The sequence below is a fragment of the Mesoplodon bidens genome (assembly GCF_964165515.1).
Source record: "Mesoplodon bidens genome assembly, chromosome: 3".
Lineage (NCBI taxonomy): Eukaryota > Metazoa > Chordata > Mammalia > Artiodactyla > Ziphiidae > Mesoplodon > Mesoplodon bidens.
Genome location: NC_138178.1, coordinates 62,681,780 through 62,702,745, shown reverse-complemented (window position 1 = coordinate 62,702,745; position 20,966 = coordinate 62,681,780). Strand labels below are relative to the sequence as shown.

Here is a 20,966-nt window from a genome sequence, read left to right as displayed (position 1 = left end):
GTGAAAGAGAAGAGATGAAACAGCACCTGGAGAGGGAAGTGGGATCTTACTTTTAAGACGGGAGAGTTTAGAGAGCAAGTTCAAATACTGATGGAAAGGAACCGGAGTGTGGCGGGGGGTGGGGGTTGACCTGACCAGAGAGTGAAGAGTAAAGGATAAAGGCAGCATAAGAACCCCCAGAAGGCAGGAGGGGTGCTAACACCACCATTCTCCCATGCTGTTGGCAGACTAATTGGGGATTTTTGTGTGAAAGTACTCTGAAAAATATCATTTTCCTGGAATACTCCAACATCCCATTTTTAGAAGAGGAAGAAGAGGCACAGAGAGGGTATGTGATTGGTCTAAGTCACACAGCCGGGCTTGGCTTACAGGTCTTTCCTGAGGAGAGCAGGATGGAGTGTTAGAGGTTCAGGGGAGGGGTGTGAAGGCTCAGCATGTGTGTTGGGGGGCCGCCTGAGCTACGTGCCATGCCCCTTCCCTCCAGCTTTTCCCATCTCAGGTCACCTTAAAATATTTTGTTTAATAAAAATGTAAAACAGCTAAGTACTTTAGAGATTTAAATTCAAAAGCGTACCTTGAGAACTGACTATAGCAGACTCTGCTGGACACCAAGGGCATGGAGATGTCTGCTCTCCAGTAGTTCATGGTCTAGTGGGAGGGAGGCAGGCTCACAGTGACAAAGTAATGTGGCAAGTGCTGGACTTGCTGGGGATGACGGCTCTTTGGTGGCACAGAGGGGGGACCTCACACTCTGAAGAATATTTCAGGAGGGGGTAGAAGTTGGCCTGGAGGAGAAAGGTGAGAAAGGAAGCATTCCAGGCAAAGAGGAGAGGAAGTGTAAGGGGGATAGTGAGGCAAAAGCTGCAAGTAGCTCAGGCTGGCAGAAGCATCAGGAGCAAGAGGTGATAGAGAGGAGCCTGGAGAGACAGACAAGGGCAAGCTCGTGAAAAGACGTGAATGCCAAACTAAGGGGACCGGACTTGCCTTGTAGGGATGAGGAGCCATGGAGGGTCATAAACAGGTAGATCCAAAAGCCAGTACCAGCAACAGTGGACTCTGCAGGGTAAGTCTAAGGGTTGGCATATCCATTAGTTGGCCGTCAGCTGATGCAGGGGCCAATGGGTGCAAGAAAGGACCTGGTCATCAGTAGAGAGACAAAGAAACCCGTCTACATGAGGGTAGAATCCACAGGACTTAGTGACTAACTGGATGTGGGAGAGTGAGAGTCTATGGTGATCTCAGCTCTCTGGCTTGCATGGCGTGGGTGGAGGGTGGAGTCATTCTCTGAGATGGGAAAGATAAAAGGGGACACATTCTGGGGGAAAAACAATGGGTTCTGACTTGGGCACACTGAGTTTGAGGTGCATGCAGGACGGCCTCATGGAAATGTCCAATGGGCAGTTGGTAATATGAGCTGAAGGTTTGGAAAGGTCTCATATGGAAATAGCAAACTGGAAGGCAAGAACTTCTAGGGAGTGTGAAAGAGCTCCCTAGGTGAAGGTGTATGGAGTGAGAAGAGAGCCTGAGGATCCCACGGATCACCAACACTTAAGAGACCAGAGGGAGAAGACACTAAGCCAACTGAGAAGCAGGCCTCGGAGAAGTAGGAAGAGAATCCGGAGAAATGAGACATGATGCCATGGAGGGGAGGGTGCCAGGAAGTAGGACGAGCCTCCACAGGGTCGAGTACCACAAAGCCATCGCCTTTGGCAGGGGAGGAAAAGTGTCTGCTGGTCTTAGCAAGATCAGGGTCTTGCTCGGTGAGGGTGATTTCAGCCATGCAATGCCAACCGCCACCAGGTTACAAGGTTTGAGGGTGATGAGGCATGAGGAAGAGGAAGCAGCCAGTGTAGAAAGCTCTGAGAACCTTTCCTGAGCTGAGGAGATTACGGTGGGCAGGATGATGATAGAAATGTCCCCAGATATGGCTTCCCCAATGTGAGCCCCACCATTATCCAGACACAGAAGGACATATGACACCTAGTTGTTCTGAAATGGCCTTTCCTGGGAGACTCAGATACGGACTCTCCTTGATTTGGGGACTTCCTCATGAAAAGTTTGTCTATAGAGTTATACACTCATCCCACCTTTGTGTTCAGAAAATTTCCTGAAGCCACAAATATCAAAGATAATAGCTAGGGCTTCCCTGGTGGCGCAGTGGTTGAGAGTCCGCCTGCTTAATGCAGGGGACACGGGTTCGTGCCCCGGTCCGGGAAGATCCCACATGCCGTGGAGCAGCTGGGCCCGTGAGCCACGGCCGCTGAGCCTGCGCGTCCGGAGCCTGTGCTCCGCATTGGGAGAGGCCACAGCGGTGAGAGGCCCGCGTACCGCAAAAAAAAAAAAGAATAATAATAATAATAATAGCTAATTTTTATTGAACACCTACTAAGCCCCATGCTGAACATGGTACATGTACTGCTTTATTTAGTCTTCAAGACAACTCTCGGGAAGGGATTTACAGAGAAGGGAAACTGAGGCTTGGAAGATTTAGTGAGTCACATGGTTAGCAGAAAAGGTAGCTTATGAGCCAGATCCTTCCAACTCCACTGCCTAAGTGCTACGTGCTCTATTATCTCTGTCTTCTCTCTCTCTCAAGCCTGAACACACTCACTCTGGCCCTGGCACAGCCTCCCTGGTGCCAGGACCCACTCCTTCTGAGAATCCAGCTTACAGATTGAATCTTTGTTCCCTCCTGAGATGCATGGCAATCTCAGTCCCGCCCAATCCACCACAATCGAGTGCAGGCTAATAAGAACAGCTACTAGCTCCTGCCTCCCCTACCCTCACTTTGGGGACTATGTTTGGTGCTTCTTGTTCCTTATCTCATTCCATCCTCAAGGCAACCCTGTGCAGCCACTATTATTTTGCCTATTTTACATATAAGCAACCTCAAATTCAGAGAGGGCAAGTAACTTGCCCAAGATCACACAGTTGGTGAATGGCAGAGCTGGGACACAAATCCAAGCCTGCCTGATGCAGTATCCTCCCAAATACCCTACCTCCCTTCCATGGCCACAGGGCAGCAGCTCCCAACCCTCTAGCTTCAGGAACTTTGGACATCCCACCCCATCTGGGAACCCAATCATTTAGTCAATCATCCATTCATTTAGTATTCCCTGAGTGTATTTGTCAGGCTCCTATTTGTTGCATGGGACAAGAACCCAACCAAACAAGCTGGAGCAATAAAGGAACGTATTGGCTCTTACAGATGGATAGGATGTTATTGCAGCTCCCAGGACTAAAAGAAGGACTGCAGGAACAAAGGCCATGAGAGCCCAAATTGGGACTCTCAGCAATGCTGTTATCATGCTCTCTAAATTCCCCTCCCCTCTGCTGCCTTGCCTGGATCCAACTTTTAGTGGGAAAGATGACTTGTTTGCAGCCTTGGGACTACAGCATCAAGCTTTGTGTCCCAGTGGAAAGAAGGCTTCCTTCTCCGCATCCACATATCAATCCCAGAGAAAGAGTCTGATTGGCCCTGCTTGGGAATGTGCTCACCCCTTCGGCCAATCACTGGTGCTGGAAAATGGGGTTCTGTGATTGGTGAAGTCTGGGTCACATGCCTACCTGCTGGCAATGGGATAGGGATGGGTGGGAACAGTGGGCACTTTAACAGACAGCCCACCAGGACTATGTGACAACAGGGAGGAATTTCCCAAAGGAAAGGGATGCATGAAGTGGGATGATGGAAAACAGGCCAAAGTAAAAGTCACTAGCTGTCACACTCCACTCCACTGGTCCATGTGAGAGACAAGGGCAGACACCATCCTGGGAGTTCACAGCCTCACAAGGAAATAAGGCTTACAGACACAAAGCCATTAAAAAGAGTCTATAGCAGCTACCATCTATGGAGTACCTACCAGGTCCCAGGCATTGGGCCAAGTACTTCCATGTGCTCACAATGACCCTGGAAAGTAGGTACTATTATCATCTCTATTTTTCTGAGTCAAAGAGACAGTAGAAAACAACTTTTTTTTTCCTTTTTGGCAAAACAGCCAAAACAGGAAAAAATAAAAATGTTTATGGGCTCCTTATCCCTGTTCAGAGAGGTTAAGTGACTTGCCCAAGGTCACACAGCTAGCACATTAAATGAATACCCTGGGAAACATTTGGTTAAGGTCCAAAAGAGTACTTCTGTTCCTCCCTATTGACTGAAGGGCTAGGGAAGGCTGACTGGAGGTGGGGGGTAGATCTAAGCAGAGATCTGAAGGATGCGATATCTGGGCAGGTGGCCAGGGAGGCTGGGTGGAAGGGAGGATGGGTCAATCTGCGAATACTAAGGAAGGTGAGCCCAAGTACCACCTCTCCCTGTGGCAGCCTTTGAGGATTTACAGATAGAGACCCCTTCTCCCGAGACTCCTCTTCTCCAGCCTTCCCTGACCAGCCTAACTCTTCTTCACAGGACATACACACCAGTCCTCCCTTTCCCCACACATACCTCCTCCATTGTGGCTGCCCTCCTGTGGACATACCCAGTGAAATGGGGTCCTAGACATAGTTTGATCCACACAGAGGACAGAAGAAATGTCACCTCTCTTCTTCTAAACACCATACTTCTATTAACGCAACCCAAGATCAATTAGGTATCAAGTAGTCACATCCCATCCTTTCAAACTGAGTTCACTGTCTCCTCACACTCCCAAGCTGAAATATACCTCCCCCATCCTGGACGTGGGCAGATGGTTCCATGGACCTAAGATAAGAAACTCATTTTGTTTTCTCAGGCACAGTCCATGTTTTATTTTGGCAATCTATTAACATCATAGCTTCCGTGAAAGCGATTGGTGGGACTGTATGATTCCACTTATATGAGGTATCTACACTGGTCAAACTCATAGAGACGAAAAGTAGAATGGTACTAGTTGCCAGGGGGTGGGGGGAGGGGGATGGAGAGTTCATGTTTAATGGGTACAGAATTTCAGTTTTGCCCGATGAAAAGAGTTCTGGAGATGGATGGTGGTGATGGTTGCCTAACAACATGAATGCACTTAATGCCACTGAACTGTACACTTAAAAATCATTAAGATGGTAAATTTTTTGTAATATGTATTTTACCACAAATTTTTTAAAAAGTGATTTGTGGGCCCTCTGGATCCACCTTCCCAGGAGAACATCTCCCCCATCCCAGGCAGCTGAATTCATACCTTCACAGCTTCGGGAGGACCCAGTGCCTCCAGAGGACCCCTGTAAACATACCTCTGAGAAAACTAGGAGAACCAGTGAAACCATTAGTACCCATGACACACCACCATCCCTGAAATTCAAGCCCCCTGCGGGTCAGCCTCAAACCACCATCCAGCCCCACCTCCCTTGACCCTTCATCTGCCTCTAGTTCAAGATCTTTACTCCCTTGTCATCTGAACTTTTGACAATGTCACCTATACTCACTAATTCCTATTTCTCACCAATGACTCAGCCCTCAGTGCCCAACAACCTGCCTCCTCCCACCTTCTCCCCACCAAAAAAAACCCCCAAAACCAAAAAAAAAAACCCAAAAAACAAAAAACCCTGCCCCTGCCACACCACCACTGGCTTCCTAATACCAGGACAATAGATACTTTCCATTCCTTCTCTCACAGCTGCTCTCTGCAGCCTTTGACACTGTGGAGCACTTGCTTCCTCCAAATCCTCTCCTGCGTCTGCAGGATGCCCACTCTCCTGGTTCTTCTACTTCCCTGACCACTCCAGCTCCATCTTTCTCAGGGACTATTTTCCAAGGCTCCAGCCTGACCTACTGCTTTTGTTACTGGTCTACACAGGCTTCCTGGTTAATTTCAGCCCCCTTTAATGATGATTAAAAAAAAAATACTCTCAAGCCCAGGCATAGATCACATACTCAACTGTCTTCAGAATATCTCCACCTGTCCCAAATTAGATGCCTCATCTTCACCCCAGACCTGTTTTTCTAAGTCAGTGGGTAGCACAACCATCTACCAGTCTCTCAAGCTATAAACAGAGACATCCTGGACTCCCACTCCCTCTCCAAGTTCAACCAGTCTCCAAGTCCTCCCATGTTCTACTAAATTATTTCTCAAAACATCGCCTCCTCTCCATCCCTACTGCCATGCAGGCCCCTCCTCTCTCAGCTCGATTCTTGTAATAGCCTCCTAACTGGTCTCCTGCCAGTGTCCTTGCCCCCAGATCCATCAACCTCAAAGCCCCAGAGGGATCTCCTGAGAGGTGAGCAGGACCGGGTTCCTCCCTAATACCATAGCTTCCCTCTACCTCAGGATAAAATCCAAGCTTCTAACCATGGCCTCTGGGTCTCTCAGGGTCTGGTCTTCCTCAAATCCACTTTCCACAGAGCTGTCAAAATGGTTATCTCTAAAAGGCCACAGTTGGTTCAACCCCCCCCCCCGCCCCCCTTCACTTCTGCTTCTGAGCCTCTGCTCTCACCCTCCTCCCTGCCTGGAATGCTCACCGACACTTCCCCCACACTGACAGTCACCTGGGTAACTCCTACTTATCCTTTGAGATTCAGCTCAGGGCTTGTCTCAAGGAGAGCTTGCCAGCCCCTGGCCTGGGTTGCTCCCACCCTCCCCCTCCCCTACCATTGCTTCTGGAACTTGCCTTTGCCCTGCGTTTACCGCCCCTGAGTTTACTCAGCAGTGTCCTCACAAGCTGTGAGCTTCCTGAAGTGTTGCTTTTCCTTCCCGAGACGCCAGAGTCTAGCGTGGGGTCTGGTACACGGAAGGTGCTGAATAAATGTTGAGTAAATGGATGAATAACTAAACAAAGTGACCTGTGTCTAATGCATTCCTGTCATCTGCAGAATCTCCAACTCCAGCCCCATCCAGCCCAGAGCCTGGCACACAGTAGGTGCTCAGTAAAGGTTGTCAGTATTGTATTTTCTTAATGCGTCTGACTTAAGGCAACGTTTGGGAGTAGTTTGAGGTATGATGGGGGAAGGGGGAGGGCCTGGATGAGGGAAATTTAGCCAAAAGGGAAGCCCGGGGCGCACCGCAGTGGGGGAAGGGGCAATGAGGGCTTATGGAAAGGTAGGAAGGAATTGAGTAAGCCCCTAACCCGCTGCCCCTCCGCGCCCCGAGGTCAACAGGAGTGCGCCCGAGCGAGCCCGCCTCCAGGCCCGCAAGCACTGGACGTTTCCCAGTCCCCGGGGTGGCGAGACCCCCCGGCTCGCGCGCTCGGCGCTCGGCGCTGGGAGGCGTGTGTGTCGCTTTAAAAGCTCCCTCCCGGCGCGCGGGGCCGGCCCCTTCCCTGACAGCGCCGAGGCGAGAGGAGCCGAGCAAGCCGGGCGGCCGTTGAGGGAGCCAGCGCCCGCCCGGGCGGCCAGTCCGGCGGGGGGCGGCGGGGCGGGGCGGGCCGGGGGCGGCCGGGACGCGGGCGGCGCGGCGCTCGAGAAGCGGGCCCAGGCCCGCGGAGCCCGGCGGGGCAGGGCGGGGCGAGGCGGCCGAGGGAGGCCCAGCCCGACCCGGCGCCCGGTGGCCCCACCGGCACAACCGGGCGCCCGGGGGCTGGCCAGGCTGCGAGCCGAGGGCCAGCGGGCGGGAGGCGGCGGAGCGGAGCGGAGGCTGCGAGCCCCGTGCGCCCCGGCCCGCCGGGCCCGCCGCGCGCTCCCTCCCCTCGTCTCGCCTCGCCTCGCCTCCTCCTCTTGCTCTTCTCGCCTCCTCTCCTCCGCCCGGCGCCGCTCCCGCCCGCGCCCGGCCGCCAGACCCAGCCCGGCCGGGCCCCCTGCCCCGCTGTCCCTCGGCCCGGCCCGGCGGGGACCTGGTCCCCGCGGCCAACACCGCCCCTCCCCCCGGGGCCCGGCGATTCTGGACCTTTCCGACCGTGGACTGAGCCGCGGGAGCGTTGTCGCCCCCGGAGGACCCCGGGGCTAGACTGAGCGGACCCTCGCGGCCGCTCCGGACGCCAAAGGTGCCGGAGCGCGGTCATTCGGGGTCCGGGCTGAGCGTGCCTCGGGCGCCCACGGGTGCCAGCTCACTCCGGGCAGGGCAGGGCAGACCCCGGCGGAGCCCAGAGCCGGCCGATCTGGACTGGACAGAGCGAATTCAGGACGGTGCCGAGCCCCGGGAATGCCGGGCGTGGGCTGAAGGGATCCCGGCGCCCTCCGATCCCTCAGACTTTGGCTTGCGTGCTGAGACCGGACCGGCGTCGCCTCGGTCGCCCTGTGCCCGGTTCACCTGTGGCCTCAGAGCCCCGGACCCACCGGACCCTTGCTCATTCCCCACCAGAGCCTGGCGGGGGTTGGGAGAGATTTTTCCTGGCCTCTTCCTTGGAGCGTGGAGGCCCCGCCCCCTCCCACCGTCCAGATGGCTCCAGTGGCGGCTCTGAGGACCTCTTTGAGGCCAAGGACCGAAGGGTCCAGAGAGAGAAGCCCGCCCTAGGGAGCCTTGGGGGCCCCCCAACCTTGCCTTGGGACTTGGCCCCCGACGCTGCGCGGAAGGAAGGCCGGTGCCCCCACTCCCCCACTTGGTGAGTCCGGGAGCGGAGCGGGGTTCTCACGGAAGGCGGGGCAGGGGAAGGGAAGGTCCAGCGGGGAAGGAGGGCACCCCAGGGGCACTAGGAGGGAGGATGGATGTCTGGAGAGGCCCTCCAGTGAACCAGCGGGGCCAGGCCTGACTGGGGTTGGGGAGCGTTGGGGAGAGCCAGGGCAGGGTGCCCCATCTCAGGCTGAGGACTTCAGCTTCTAAAGCAGGGGCTCCTGTTTTCCCTTTAGGGGAGGGGCTGTGCTATAGAGCATCTGCCTCCAACATCCCTCCTACAAAAAAATAAATAAATAAAACCAAATCCCCAGCGAGGAAAGGTGCAGGCTGGGGTGAGGAGGAAGGCAGCAGCGTTGCCGGCGGCGGGTGCTGCAACCTGGGAGGGCTGACGCCAGGCTCGCTCTCTCTGCAGGGGGCTGCCCTCCTCCAATCCAGCTCCCTTCCCAGAGCCACCCACATCTGGAGCCCCCTTCACATCTGGAAGACCCCAGCCACCATCCCTCTGGAGGTGTCAGTTGCATCTCGAGACCTCTGCTTTTGCAATTTCCTAGGAGTTGTGAGGGGATTACTGCTGCCTTCCGCCCATCCCAAGGGCATCTCTTACCCTTAGTCCCTGCAGAGTCATCCCCCTGCCTCTGCGTCCAGCTCAGCATACCCACAGGCACTTCAAGTCCTAGAGGCCACTCCTGAGACCCAAGGCCCCTCCCCCTGCTCTCCTGTGTCCTCACCTTGACCCCCCTTGGTCAGACTCTGTCTCCCTCTGGGTGTCCCATTCCCCACCCAGAGGTAGAGGAGGCGGGGTGGCAGGGGGCAGGGGCTGGGTGAGGGCCACCCAGGGCCAGGGTGGGCTAGGGGGCCGTTAAGATGTGGAGCTCTGCCCAGCTGAGGGGGGCTCCGTGGAGGCAGACGCAGCGTGTGCCCGGCTGGGGGGAGTATGGGCAGGCCTGCGGCCACGTGGTAAAGGATGAACATTCGGGGCACCCCGGACCTCGGGCAGCCCAGTGACGACCCCAGCAGTGGTGGCGAGCGAGAGCGGATTCGACAGCGCATGAAGATGGTCATTGGGCAGCTGGAGGACATACTGCGGGAGCTCAAGGAGGTGGCCAAGGAGCTAAGGGAGGTAAGTGAGGGGCCAGGCCGCCCCTAGACCGGTTTTCCTGGGCCTGGCCCAGGAAACGTACTCACACGTATGTGTTTAAGTGTGTGTATGTGTGTGTGTGTGCGTGCTCAAAGCTGTGCGCACCTGGGTCACTCTGCTGGGTACCTCCTTCTCCTTGTTCTTCTTTCCCCAAATCTGCTTCGCTGAAGATCTCATTGTACCCCAGGGCTGGAGGGGCCTCAGTGATCCTGAGACTGCTTGGGCAGCATGTTGTGGGCCCATGGTTCAGAGCTGCACGGTGGCCAGTAAGGACTGAATCCCACAGCATCCTCTTAGTGGAAGACATTCTTCTGGGACCCAAGCTGACCTTTGACCTCACCATCTGCCTCCCAGACTCTGACTGGCTTATAAAGGGCCCTGGGAGAGTGTGGATGGCTCTACTGAGGCAGTCCCTGCTGCTCAAGGCCCAGCTCAGAGCATTCCCCAGAGATCACACAGATACTTAGAACCCTTGATCCTGGAAAAATTAAAGCCAGCTATGTCTTCCCTGCCCTGAGGTGGGGATGGGTCTAGGGGCCTGCTAGTGGGTATCAGTACATTGGCAGGGGCAGGAATCTCCTCTGAAGGTATGCATCCCCGTCCCACAGTTCTGAATGTTTTTTGCCAAGGCTGAAAAGTCAGCGAGAGATCCGAGGATATGTGTCCCTCTCTGTCTCTCTAAGCGGAGCCCGGTTTAATTACTGCTTCCCACATCACTAGGGTAATGAGGTACACATGTCCTCAGCCCTGCCCCCTGGGCTGTGTTCGAGCCCAAAATGCATGACCAGCGTTCTGAGCCGCTGGCCTAAATTTGCCTGCTGGGTGCCATTACACCAGCCAGGTGGGCTTTAGCCAAATTTCAACTCCTTGTAACCAGGGTCCCTGCAGAGATGACAGGGAGAGTGATTGAACTGGAGTTACGGGCTTGAGCTCTCCCCAGCCAGCTGTGTGGGGAAGATGGGGGCGCTAGGAAGGCTGGGGAGAGGGGGTGATGGTGGACCAAATCCTGACTGGGAAAGTGGCATTCTAGCCTGGCCTGAGAGCCAAGGAGCAGAGGGTGTTGGAAGGGAGTCATGTTCGGAGTAGAGGGGGTTGTGGAAATGCTGGGACAGAAGCAGGGGTTGGGCAGGGCAGCCCCTCTGCCCAGAGGCAGCCTCATGGAGGAGCGTACTAGGAAGTCCTTTCTCAGGAGGTGGGAATGGCTATTGCTGCAGGTAGAGAGAAGTGTGGTGCTTCTTCCCATGGGCTGGGCTGGCCATGGTCTGGACTGAACATCTTTGAGAATATAGTTTGGAGGTCAAAGGCCAGATGCCCCTGAGCAACCCCTCTTCTCCCAACCTCATTGGTCCAGAGGACTACAGTCCCCTCTTTGACTCTCCCCACCCCCATCTTATTTCAGATGCTCTGTGGTTCTCTCAGGACCATGGGAACTGTCCAGAGTCTCAGTCTTGGGCAGGGGCATGGGACCTATGCCCCAGCAAGCCTGCCCAGAAAGAGCCAGGATTGACTCTAAGCCTGGGAGGCAGCTTCAATAAGCTCAGAGCCTACTCCCAACTGAGCATCTTCCAGGCACCTGCCATCCCTCCCTGAATAGCCATCCAGAGCTTGAAGGCGTCTCACAGGTCATCCAGACCATCCCTGTTTGTTTGCTGTTGAAGAAACTGAGGCCAGAGAGGGATAGGGGCTTGTCCAAGGTCACACAGCCTACCAGTGGCAGAACTAAGCCTAGAACTCAGGTTCCTGCTGCCTATCCTGGGGCTTCAGCAGGTGGGCTAATTGATATCTTTGCATTTTCACAGGGGTCTTCTAGAGGTGATACCTTATGCTCATGCTGTGATGCTCTGAGGAGCACCCTTTAGGGGTGAGGCAGGGAGCTCAGAAGTGCTAGGATTCATTTGCAGATCTTTTAGATGTCCCTTCCCAGCACACACACTCACCTACTCCCATGTCTCGAACAGCAGAGCTTCAGATTCCCAGGATTTGCAGCCTAGAGGCCTGAGCTAGGACAGGGAGAGATGAGTCCCCTCCCCCCACACACCCTGTAGGCCATGTGCCTCCACCCAAGACTTTGGCAGGTTGCTACGGCAACCCGAGTCTACCCCGTATGCCACAGCCTGCCCGCTGCCAATGGCACCCAGCTGGGAGGGGGCACCAGGCCTCAGAGCTCCCCCATCCCCCAGGCAGGGTCTGGACATGGGGTGATGGGCAGAGGAAGTGTTGTAGAAGGCAGGTGAGGCTCTGGGAAGCCCAGACAGGAGAATAGATGCCATAACTGACTTCCTGTTGGATGGAATTCGTCAGGAATGCAGTTACTGAGTGGGGGGCGCCAAGCTCTGGTTTGGAGTAAAGGGTTTCAGTCCCCCTGCTCCCTGGAACCTGCATCTTGGTCCTCCACGGGGGGCCGTAAAGCTGGATCTCTCAGGCGCTCCTCAGTAGCTTAGTGTGGCATTTTCCCTTGGGGGTATGGATGGACCCAAGGTCGAGAGGGTGGCAGACACTTTTCCCTCATCACACCCCACTCCCCGGGCAGTACCAGCTCAGGGCTCACCAATGGGGTTCTCATGCCACGGGGGCAAAGCACTTAGATGTGAAGACAAGATTCACATGCAAGACTGCGGGGGAGTAGCACAAGATGCTTGATGAAGGAGCAAGGCCAGCAGAGAGGAAGGGCTTAGCTGTGTCCCCTTCTGTCATTCTCCTCTCTCTGCTGCTCCCTTCCCCAGCCCCAGACACCACTGATCGTGGCAGACTCTCCTTACCCTCTTGAGCATACAGCCTGAAGTTCGTAGAAAGACGAGGGACACCAGTGCACTCCCTTCCCAGGCCCCTGAGCCTCAGTCTGCTCCTCTGAGATGGGGATGATGATCATTCTCACCTCAGTGTGATCTTAGGGTTTCATCAGGGTTTGGCATGCGGTAAGGGGGCCAACACCTACTCACACCCCTAAAGGATTTGGCGTTTCCTGTCCATACCTCCCCTACCCTTCCAAACCCCTGCTGTAGCTCTGCTATTGGTCTCCCAGGCGATGAGCAACAAGTTCTATCCCATGAATGGGAAAAGTAGTTTAATGGACTAAGTGAGGTGAGGAATGTAAATGCTTTGAAAGCTAAAATTGTGCTGCAGAGGGATATGACGGTCAATCATTAATTAGCCCTCATCTCTCCTAGGTTCCCCAATACTCCAGAAGGCCAGGCCAATCCCAGCAGGCTCTCTAAGCTCCTCAGAATTCTGTGGATCTTAATTTGGAGACACAGCACAGCCTATGGGCTAAGAGCATGGGCTCCACAGCCAGATGTCTCTGGTTCAGATCCAAGATTTGCCCCCTACCTAGCTGTGTGAACTTGGGAAAATTTCTTTACCTTTCTGTGCTTCTGTTTTCCCATGTAAATGAGGATAACAAATTTTACACTCCCCACCCCACCCCCCAGCCCCAGGGTTGTTGTGAGAATTAAATGTGATATTATATATCAAGTACTTAGCACAGTGATGGGCACAAAACTCACTCCATATCTGTTAGATATTATAAATGAAATATTCTAGCACTGGCCAGCGCCTCACTCTGTGTGTGGCTTTGTTCTTTTGGAGTCACATGAGCTTCTTAGCCATCATCAGGGAGGTCAAAGCCAGGACCCTGACCTCCTGGCTGGCACCATTTAGTACCTCCTGCAGTAGGCAGTCCCATCCTCTTGCAGCAAGGAAAGGGAATAGAGAGTGACAGTGATATGGGGATATGAAGGGGGTTTCCAATAAGATGGCTTTTGAACAGAGAACCAAAGGAAGTGAGGGTGGTGTTTAGGGGATGAGCCTTCCTGGCAGTGGAAACAGCCTGTGCAAAGATCCTGGGGAAGAAATGGGCTCGGCGTGTTCAGGATCATCAAGGAAGCCAGTGCAGCTGAAGTGGAGTGAACTAGGAGAAAAGCAGGAAGTCAAAGAGGGAGCAGGGAGTCAGATTACACAGAGCCCTTGCAGGCCACGGTTTGGAATTTGGATTTTGTCCTCAGTGAGAATCCCACATGCTCTCCAGGAATCTCCTGGTTGTGTTTCGGGATAGGAGTCTGCCTCCCCGCTGCTCTCCCTGTTTCCTATCAACTGGGAGCCCCCAAGGCCAGGGATAAGGGGCTTGCCTTTGGCCTCTTGGATGTTGAGCTTACCTTGAGCAGGTTACTTGGCCTCTTCCTCCTTGGTTGCCCCCTCCCCAAGATATCGCTCAGCATGGAGGCTCAAAACTGTCTCTTGTGTTGATCGGCCGGTGTCTCTCACATCATCACTGACTCTTGGGTAGGACATAACTTAAGGGCGCAGTTGCCCACCTAGGTCCGAATGCCTCAGGAGGATGGAGGGGTGGGCACAAACATTTCACAGCCAGGGGTGGCGGTGGAGGATACGCCCACCCAATTTTCACGGGGTGAGCAGGCCCGGTGGTGACTGTGCGGTCACCTCGGCAAGGCGCCGCGTATGAGGTGGCAAGGAAAGCCAAGGGCCGTTCAGGCATGAGATAAATGTGTCCCAGCCGGGAAGCAGCTGGAGCAGGAGAGGCTGGGGACCACAGAGCTGTGCCAAAGTGGGTCAGCTCCATCACCTGCAGCTCAGCAAGAATTGTGCGGATTTTTTCCTATTATTTTTTTTTTCCTCGCCTTCCTTTCCTCCCTTTTCCCTTTGCGTTCTCCTCCTCCAGACAGATCCAAGAAGCTCCCTGGCCAATTATGCCAACTTGCAGGATGAAAATCATGAATCACGCATGGTCAACTCGCTCCCCACCACCCCTTCCCCAACTCCACAGCCCTCCAGGAAGACAATAAATAACGTAATCAAGAATTAAAAAATAATCAGTGGTCATAAATAATGCAGAATCCCCAGTTATGTAACCAGCTGCCTGGGGAGCTGGGAGGGAGGGGAGGAGGTAGCAGCTGGTCAAGGGGGTTGAAGGGGCCAGAGGTGAAGGGGGAGGAGACAAACAGGTTCTGGGGCTCCCGGGTCCTCAGTCCTGGGGCCCTAGGGAACACAGAAGTGCTTTCTTTGGAGAGGGGTCTCACCCACGGCTGGAGGGCAGGCTAGGGCGGGCAGTGTTGGGGTGTCCAGGCCCATGGAACTTTTTCTCGAAAAAGAAGCCCCAAGTGGTTTTATTAAGCCCTCTGTCTTAACTCATCCACTCATTCAAAAGCTATATTTGTAAAGAACGTGCCAATCCCTGTGCCAAACTTGGGATGCAATGGTGGGCAAGACAGATCCAGTCCTGCCCTTCATGGGGCTTCCTTATAACATCTGCACACAAAATGGTAGCAGTGAGAACTACTGGAAAATAATGAGAGGTGCAGGGTACTGTTAGAGCCTTTCACAGGGAACCTGTCCTCAACTGGGGGTCAGGGAAGACTTCCTTATGGAAGTGAGAGGGAATGAGTGGGAAAGAAAGGAGACATTCCGGGTGAGGCCCAGAGGCACAAGTGAGCTCGGTGTAGTGAATTGGGCCGGTGAGGGGGCAGGCCTGGCAGGGAGGAGGCTGCTTGCTGGACAGAACAGGACCTGTGACCAGATTAGCTGTGAGGTTGTGTTTGGGAGGCTCAGGAGTTTGGGGAGCAGCGAAGTGCTGGAAGCAGAGAGGTGATGTGTTCCTGCTGGCTGATTAGGAAGTTCCCTGGATGCAGCAGGAGCTGGACAGGAAGCTGCTGTCAGTGGGGAGACTGGATGGGTGCAGTGTTCGGGGGTGGTGGGCAGCTGAGGCTGTGGCCAGGACAGAGGTTGTAGACACCCTTGGGACAGGGCCTGGGGCCCCCAGCAGCTTTTGTCACAGCCCTTAGCCCTGCCCTTCCTCTCTAGTGCTCACTCTTGCTCCCTTGTAGAGCAGGTGATTCCCGTACTTGACCCCTGACTTCCAGTCTCAGCTCAGCCCCTTCTAGTCCCCGTCAGCAAGCACAATGGGAAGGGTGGTCTCAGCGGTGTCTCCAGTCCCTCCTGGCTTCAAGGTTCTATGGTTCTGTGATTTCCGTGGTTCCATTCTCTCTCTCCCCCTCTCTTTCCTTTTGTGTATATAATTATTTGCCTGCACTCCAAGACAATCCCAAATTACATGTAGGCAAAATGATTATTAAATCTCAGAGAGAAATCATAGATTTCAAGACAGCCAAAGCAGAGAGGTAGGTAGCCTGGGACCTACCCTATTCCTGCCCTCCTAACTGGCCCCATGAAATGAGGCACCAGGGACGGGCAGCAGGGTTTGTGGACTGACCCGGGCCCTGCATACAATGTGGGTCCCCAGGCCCAGTTGCAGAGCCCAGATTCTTAAGTGCTTGGCTGTGCAGACTCTACAGTTTAAAGCACATTCCTACCTATTGAATCCCCAACATCTGGCGAGTAGAGGTGTCTCCTCCTATTTTACAGGGGAGGGAATGAGACATGGAGAGGGAAATCACCTGCCTCTCAAGCCTCTTAGCCAAGATGGGGCAGACTTGGGACTTGAGCCCAGACCTCCCTCCCTTCCTTCCCTCCACTCTCCCAGGATGGAAACAGAGAGGGGCATTCTAATGGAGAAGGGGAAGGGCCTGAACGTGAAGGCCTCCTGAGCAGGTGGCCGGCAAGGGCTTCTTGGGCGGGAAGAGTGTCCAGGCCTGAGGCTCTAGGGCTTCTGCCCTGTGGACCCTGCATCTTCCTCACAGGGGATTAGGAGCCCAGCTTCGGGGCCTGGCCTGGCCACAGGCAACCCTGTGAGTTCACAGCTGAGTCATTTAACTCCAGATTCCTACCATCATCCTCCCACCCTCAGACAGCAGCAGACTCTCGGCAACTTCGCTGGATCGGCGGAGTCTAATTAGAGTGTGTGGCTGTCCCAGGGGCACACGGCCTCTCCCCAGGGCGGCCATGCCCTGGGGTGCTATTTTTCACCAGCTTAAATCCCCAGTCCCCTAGGCCAGTGGTCCTCAAAGTCTGTTCCTGCACCAACAGCGGCAGCAGCAGCATCAGCTGGAAGCTTGTTAGACATGCATCTCTTGAGCCCCACTGGGACCTACTGAATCGGAAACTCTGGGGAGTTGATGCGCACCCGGGTTTGAGAGCCCCTACTCTAGGCCAGGGCTCCCACCAGCTCTCAGGTGGGGCTTGGGTTAAGCAAGGGTTTCAGGGGGATGTGAGCTTCTCTGAAGTGGGGGGGGTCATTCTAGGGTGGGGGACTGGGGTGGACAGACTGGAGGGTAGAGCCCTATCCCCATTGCCTGTCCAAGCCCAGAAATCATGGCAGCACCTCAGCCGTGTGCAGTGTTGCAGGGCCGGCAGAGGCGGGAATCTCAGGTCCCCGGTGACTGGTGCCTCTGGCCCATCATCCATAAACTCAGGAGATGATGATCTCGTGGGTGGAAAGCCTGACACGTAGTAGGTGTTCAGATATGGGAGATGCTATCACTCTTATCACCAGTGCCCCCACGAAGCCCTTTTACTGCCTTCTCATTGTTCCTCAGGAAGCCCTGGTGAGGTTGGCAGGCCTGAGATTATCATACCCACTTGGTGGTGAGTGAAGTTGAAGTCCAGAGAGGTTATGTGACTTACTCAAAGACACACAGAACATTTGATGTCTAAGCCGAATCAGGAACCCAGGTGTCTTGACTCCCCCAGCTCTTCCGTAGGCCTCAGCCAAGTGTTCCTTCCATCCCTGGTCTGGGGCTGTGGGAAGTGGGCATCCCTAGGCATTGACACCCCAAAACAGCTTCTCAAGTCACTCCTCTAAATACAGAGTCCTAGAATCTCAGAGATGGAAGGAAGCTTGGAGATAAACTAGTCACCCAACTCCCCACTTACAGTTTGAGAAACTGAGACCTAGAGAGGGAAGACGACTGACCAGGTTGCCAGCGTCAGACCTCCTGACTCCTGACGCAGTATTCGTCTCACTGAGCCAGACTCCTCCTGACCCACCATCTTTGCCCTTGCTTTCCACTTGCACTTTGAGGCACTCACCACCCCCACTCCTTGCTGAACACCTAGCACATCCCTGGACAGCAGTCATCTTCAGTAAACGTTTGTTGAATTAGGGACTTCATTAGTTAATGACTTAACTGACCTCTCTGACCCCAGGGAAAGAGCACTGGAGAGGGCTGGGAGCTAGCTCCTGGGCCTGATGACTCACTGCCTACGTCTTTGTCTCTGGGTCTCTTGGTCCCTCCGCTTTGCTTTTGTTGTTGTTGCTCTACTGGTTTGGATCTGGGCCTGAATCTCCTCTCCTCCCCTTGCTCTGTCCTCTCCCTCTGTCTGACTGGGTCTCCCTTTCTCCCTCACTGTCTTCATTGCTGATGTCTGTGCTGACAGTGGCCTAGGCAAGGGTTGTCGTGAGGCAGGGCCTCCTGCATGAAACAGGGCTTCACCTCCTGCGGGGCAGGTGGGTGCAGTGACCTCTGTAGCCCCTGAGGGCATTTAACCAGCAGTTCTGGGCCCAGGATGGATGGTTTTCTTATTGCTTACCAAATAATGCTTGCTTTATCCCTTCCCCATCAAACCAGGGTTGATCTTCACTCATCAAGAGGCAGGGAAGGGGAGGATGGAGGAGGCTCCAGGGCTATATAGGGGTGGGGTGGTGGAGACCCATGGGGGGCACTCGCTGACCCACTGCAGGGGCTGGTCCAGGATGCTTCAGAAAGCCTGGCCAGAGCCTTCTTTGCAGTTACCATGTATCATTTCCTCTCCAAGGGTGGGTGGGCTGCTCATCCGACCACTGGGTGGCCTTGCTGGAGTCTCTCAGCCCTTTTTAAATGGCCCCCTGTCAACCAAAGGAAGGTCAAGCTCTGAGCACCAGGGCTGCCCCCCAGAAGAGCAGCTGGCTTTGGGGCGGAGGGACGTGTGAATGGACGGGGTGCAGGGCTGCAAAGCATCCCCCTTCCCCCAAAGGCACTGAGGAGTGGAACCAGGGGGATGGCCGGAACCAGCTCTGTTCACCCTGGTCCAGTTTGGGCCCTCAACAGGGCAAACAAACCGGTGACCTCAAGTCCAGTCGTGTCCTGTAGGGTCATCAGCCGGGGAGTGTAGTAGGATGGGACGGGGCACATTCACACCTAGGTGATGCTGGCCGCTGCCTGGCCCCTCTCACTCACTCCTCTCCCCTTCCCCGGCCAGGTGGTGAGCCAGATCGATAAGCTAACCTCGGACTTCGACTTCGAACTGGAGCCAGATGACTGGACCACGGCCACCGTGAGCAGCACCTCCAGCAGCGACAAGGTGGGCGTGGGCGGCCCCTTTGACCTGGGCCACCTGGACTTTACGACAGCCGACATCCTCTCAGATAGCTGGGAGTTCTGCTCCTTCCTGGACATCTCCACCCCCTCAGACTCCGTGGACGGCCCCGAGTCGACCCGGCCGGGGGCTGGCCCTGACTACCGGCTCATGAATGGCGGCATGCCCATCCCCAACGGGCCCCGGGTGGAGACCCCGGACTCCTCCAGTGAGGAGGCCTTCAGCGCTGGCTCTGTGAAGGGCCAGCAGCCCCAGCGGACCCCGGGCACACGGGAGAGGGTGCGATTCAGCGACAAAGTGCTCTACCACGCTCTATGCTGTGACGACGAGGAGGGGGACGGCGAGGAGGAGGTGGGCCTGTCCCCGGAGCCTCCCCACACAGAGGCCCACGCGGGTCCCCTCAAGCCCTCCCCAGCTCCCTCCAAGCCGAGGCGCTCTCCACTGACTGGCCGCCGCCCAGACCCCACCTTGGTCCCCGAGCAGACCCGAAGGGTCACAAGAAACAGCAGCACCCAAACGGTGTCAGACAAGAGCACTCAGACGGTGCTGCCCTACATGGCCACCAAACAGAAAGCCAAGGGGAAAAACTAGGGGCTGGGGAGGGAGCTGGGGGGCGGTGGGCACACAGAGCTATAAATATATATATATATTTAAACAAATGCAGTCATAATAAAATTTTAAAATGCTAAGGATCCGGCCCCACAGGCCCCAAAGCTTTCACAGAGCTCATCTTAGACACAGAGATGCCTACTCACCTCTTAGGTCTCAGGAAGTGTGGCCGGAACTACCCTCCCTTCCTTCTCACGGCAGGGCTCCTGAAGAGGGTGTCCAAAAGTGTGTAGGTGAGGTGGGGGACTCATCTTGCAGACCCCAGAGCACGGTGATGGAGTCTGGCTGCCGGCCTGGGCCTTGTCCTGGAGGGGATTCATGAGTAGGAGGCAGGCTCTCAAGCAGCAGTGTCCAAGCCCAGGGCTAACGGTTGGTGTAATTCGGAGGAGAATGCAGGACTGAGGTCCTGGGGGTGGCATCACTCTAGCTGGGCTCAGAGTCACACCCCCGTGCCTTTTACTCTGAGGCTGACTTTTGCCTCTGCTTCCCAAAGGCAAACTTACCTGGATATATACAATCCCACCCTCCTCCCGTCTCAGGGTTGCCCGGCACATAGAGAAGGAACAAGCTCTTCCCATGTGTGGGCCTCCATGCTGGGAAACTGGGCTTCCACAGACCCTGGAGGGCCAGGCTGGACTGGGCCGAGATTTGTTTGGAGAGCCTAGACCACTCCTGATCCTTTCAGCTCCCATGTTCAGCCTTCACCTCTAGGCATCAAAGACTCAGGGCAGAATCTCAGTCAGCCCCTGCTTGGCCCTGAGCAGACCTGAGGTCCACATGAGAAAGCAGGCAGCCACCGCCGTGGGGCTGTGAACCAGAGCCATAGACAGGCTCCCAGCCCCCTTCACCAGGCAGGCAGCCCTGGAGAGGAGTCCAGTGGCCCTACTCTGTCCCTGCTTCTCCACACTGGGACCCTGAGCCCAGCTTAGCAGATCTTGAATGACACCAACAGAGACAAGATGGGAGCCTAGAGGTACCAACAGGGCTTCATCTGGGCCGTGGCCTACACAGGGACAGCATCTGAGTATTCTTGGGATAATAACCACAATCATTGCTCACATTTATTGAGCAGGTCTCTATGCGACTACTATGCCGAGGTCGTTTTACAGCATTATCTCATTTAATCTTCACAATAACCCAACAAGATAGGAACTATCACTATCCCCATTTTTCACATGAGAAGACTGAGGTTCAGAGAGGTTAGGTAACTGGCCCAAAGTCACAGAGCCTGTGCCACTCTGCCCACCATGAGCATGTGGTTTCCAGGTTATACCTGGCTCTGCTATCTAGCAGCAGTGTGACCTTGAGCAAATCCATTTGCCTCTCTGAGCCTATCTACCTCATCTATAAAATAGGTCTGATAGTCTTCGCCTACCTCATTGGGGGCTATGGGGCTTTGACAAAATGGGGAATGTGAAAGCAGTTGGTAAGCACCAAGGCACTGGACGTGCATTGTGGTCAGTGCAACCCAACCCAGATTCCAGTGTTTTCCAGGTGGGGAGTCCTGAGTGGAGTGGGCAAAGAAGCCACTCCCATCGAATGGGAGCTGTCCCTGGGTCACTGCTTCA

The 20,966-nt window shown here is 55.0% G+C and overlaps 1 protein-coding gene across 1 annotated transcript; it reads left to right on the top strand.

Annotated features, from left to right (window-relative positions):
- The first annotated feature begins 7,661 nt into the window (after positions 1–7,661).
- INSYN1 (inhibitory synaptic factor 1) lies at positions 7,662–19,426 on the top strand. Its single transcript, XM_081228032.1, has 3 exons — positions 7,662–8,436; positions 8,860–9,567; positions 18,673–19,426. Exons 2-3 carry the CDS (start codon positions 9,412–9,414, stop codon positions 19,378–19,380), a joined length of 864 nt encoding a protein of 287 aa, XP_081084158.1. The 5' UTR covers positions 7,662–8,436; positions 8,860–9,411; the 3' UTR covers positions 19,381–19,426.
- Positions 19,427–20,966: the final 1,540 nt, after the last annotated feature.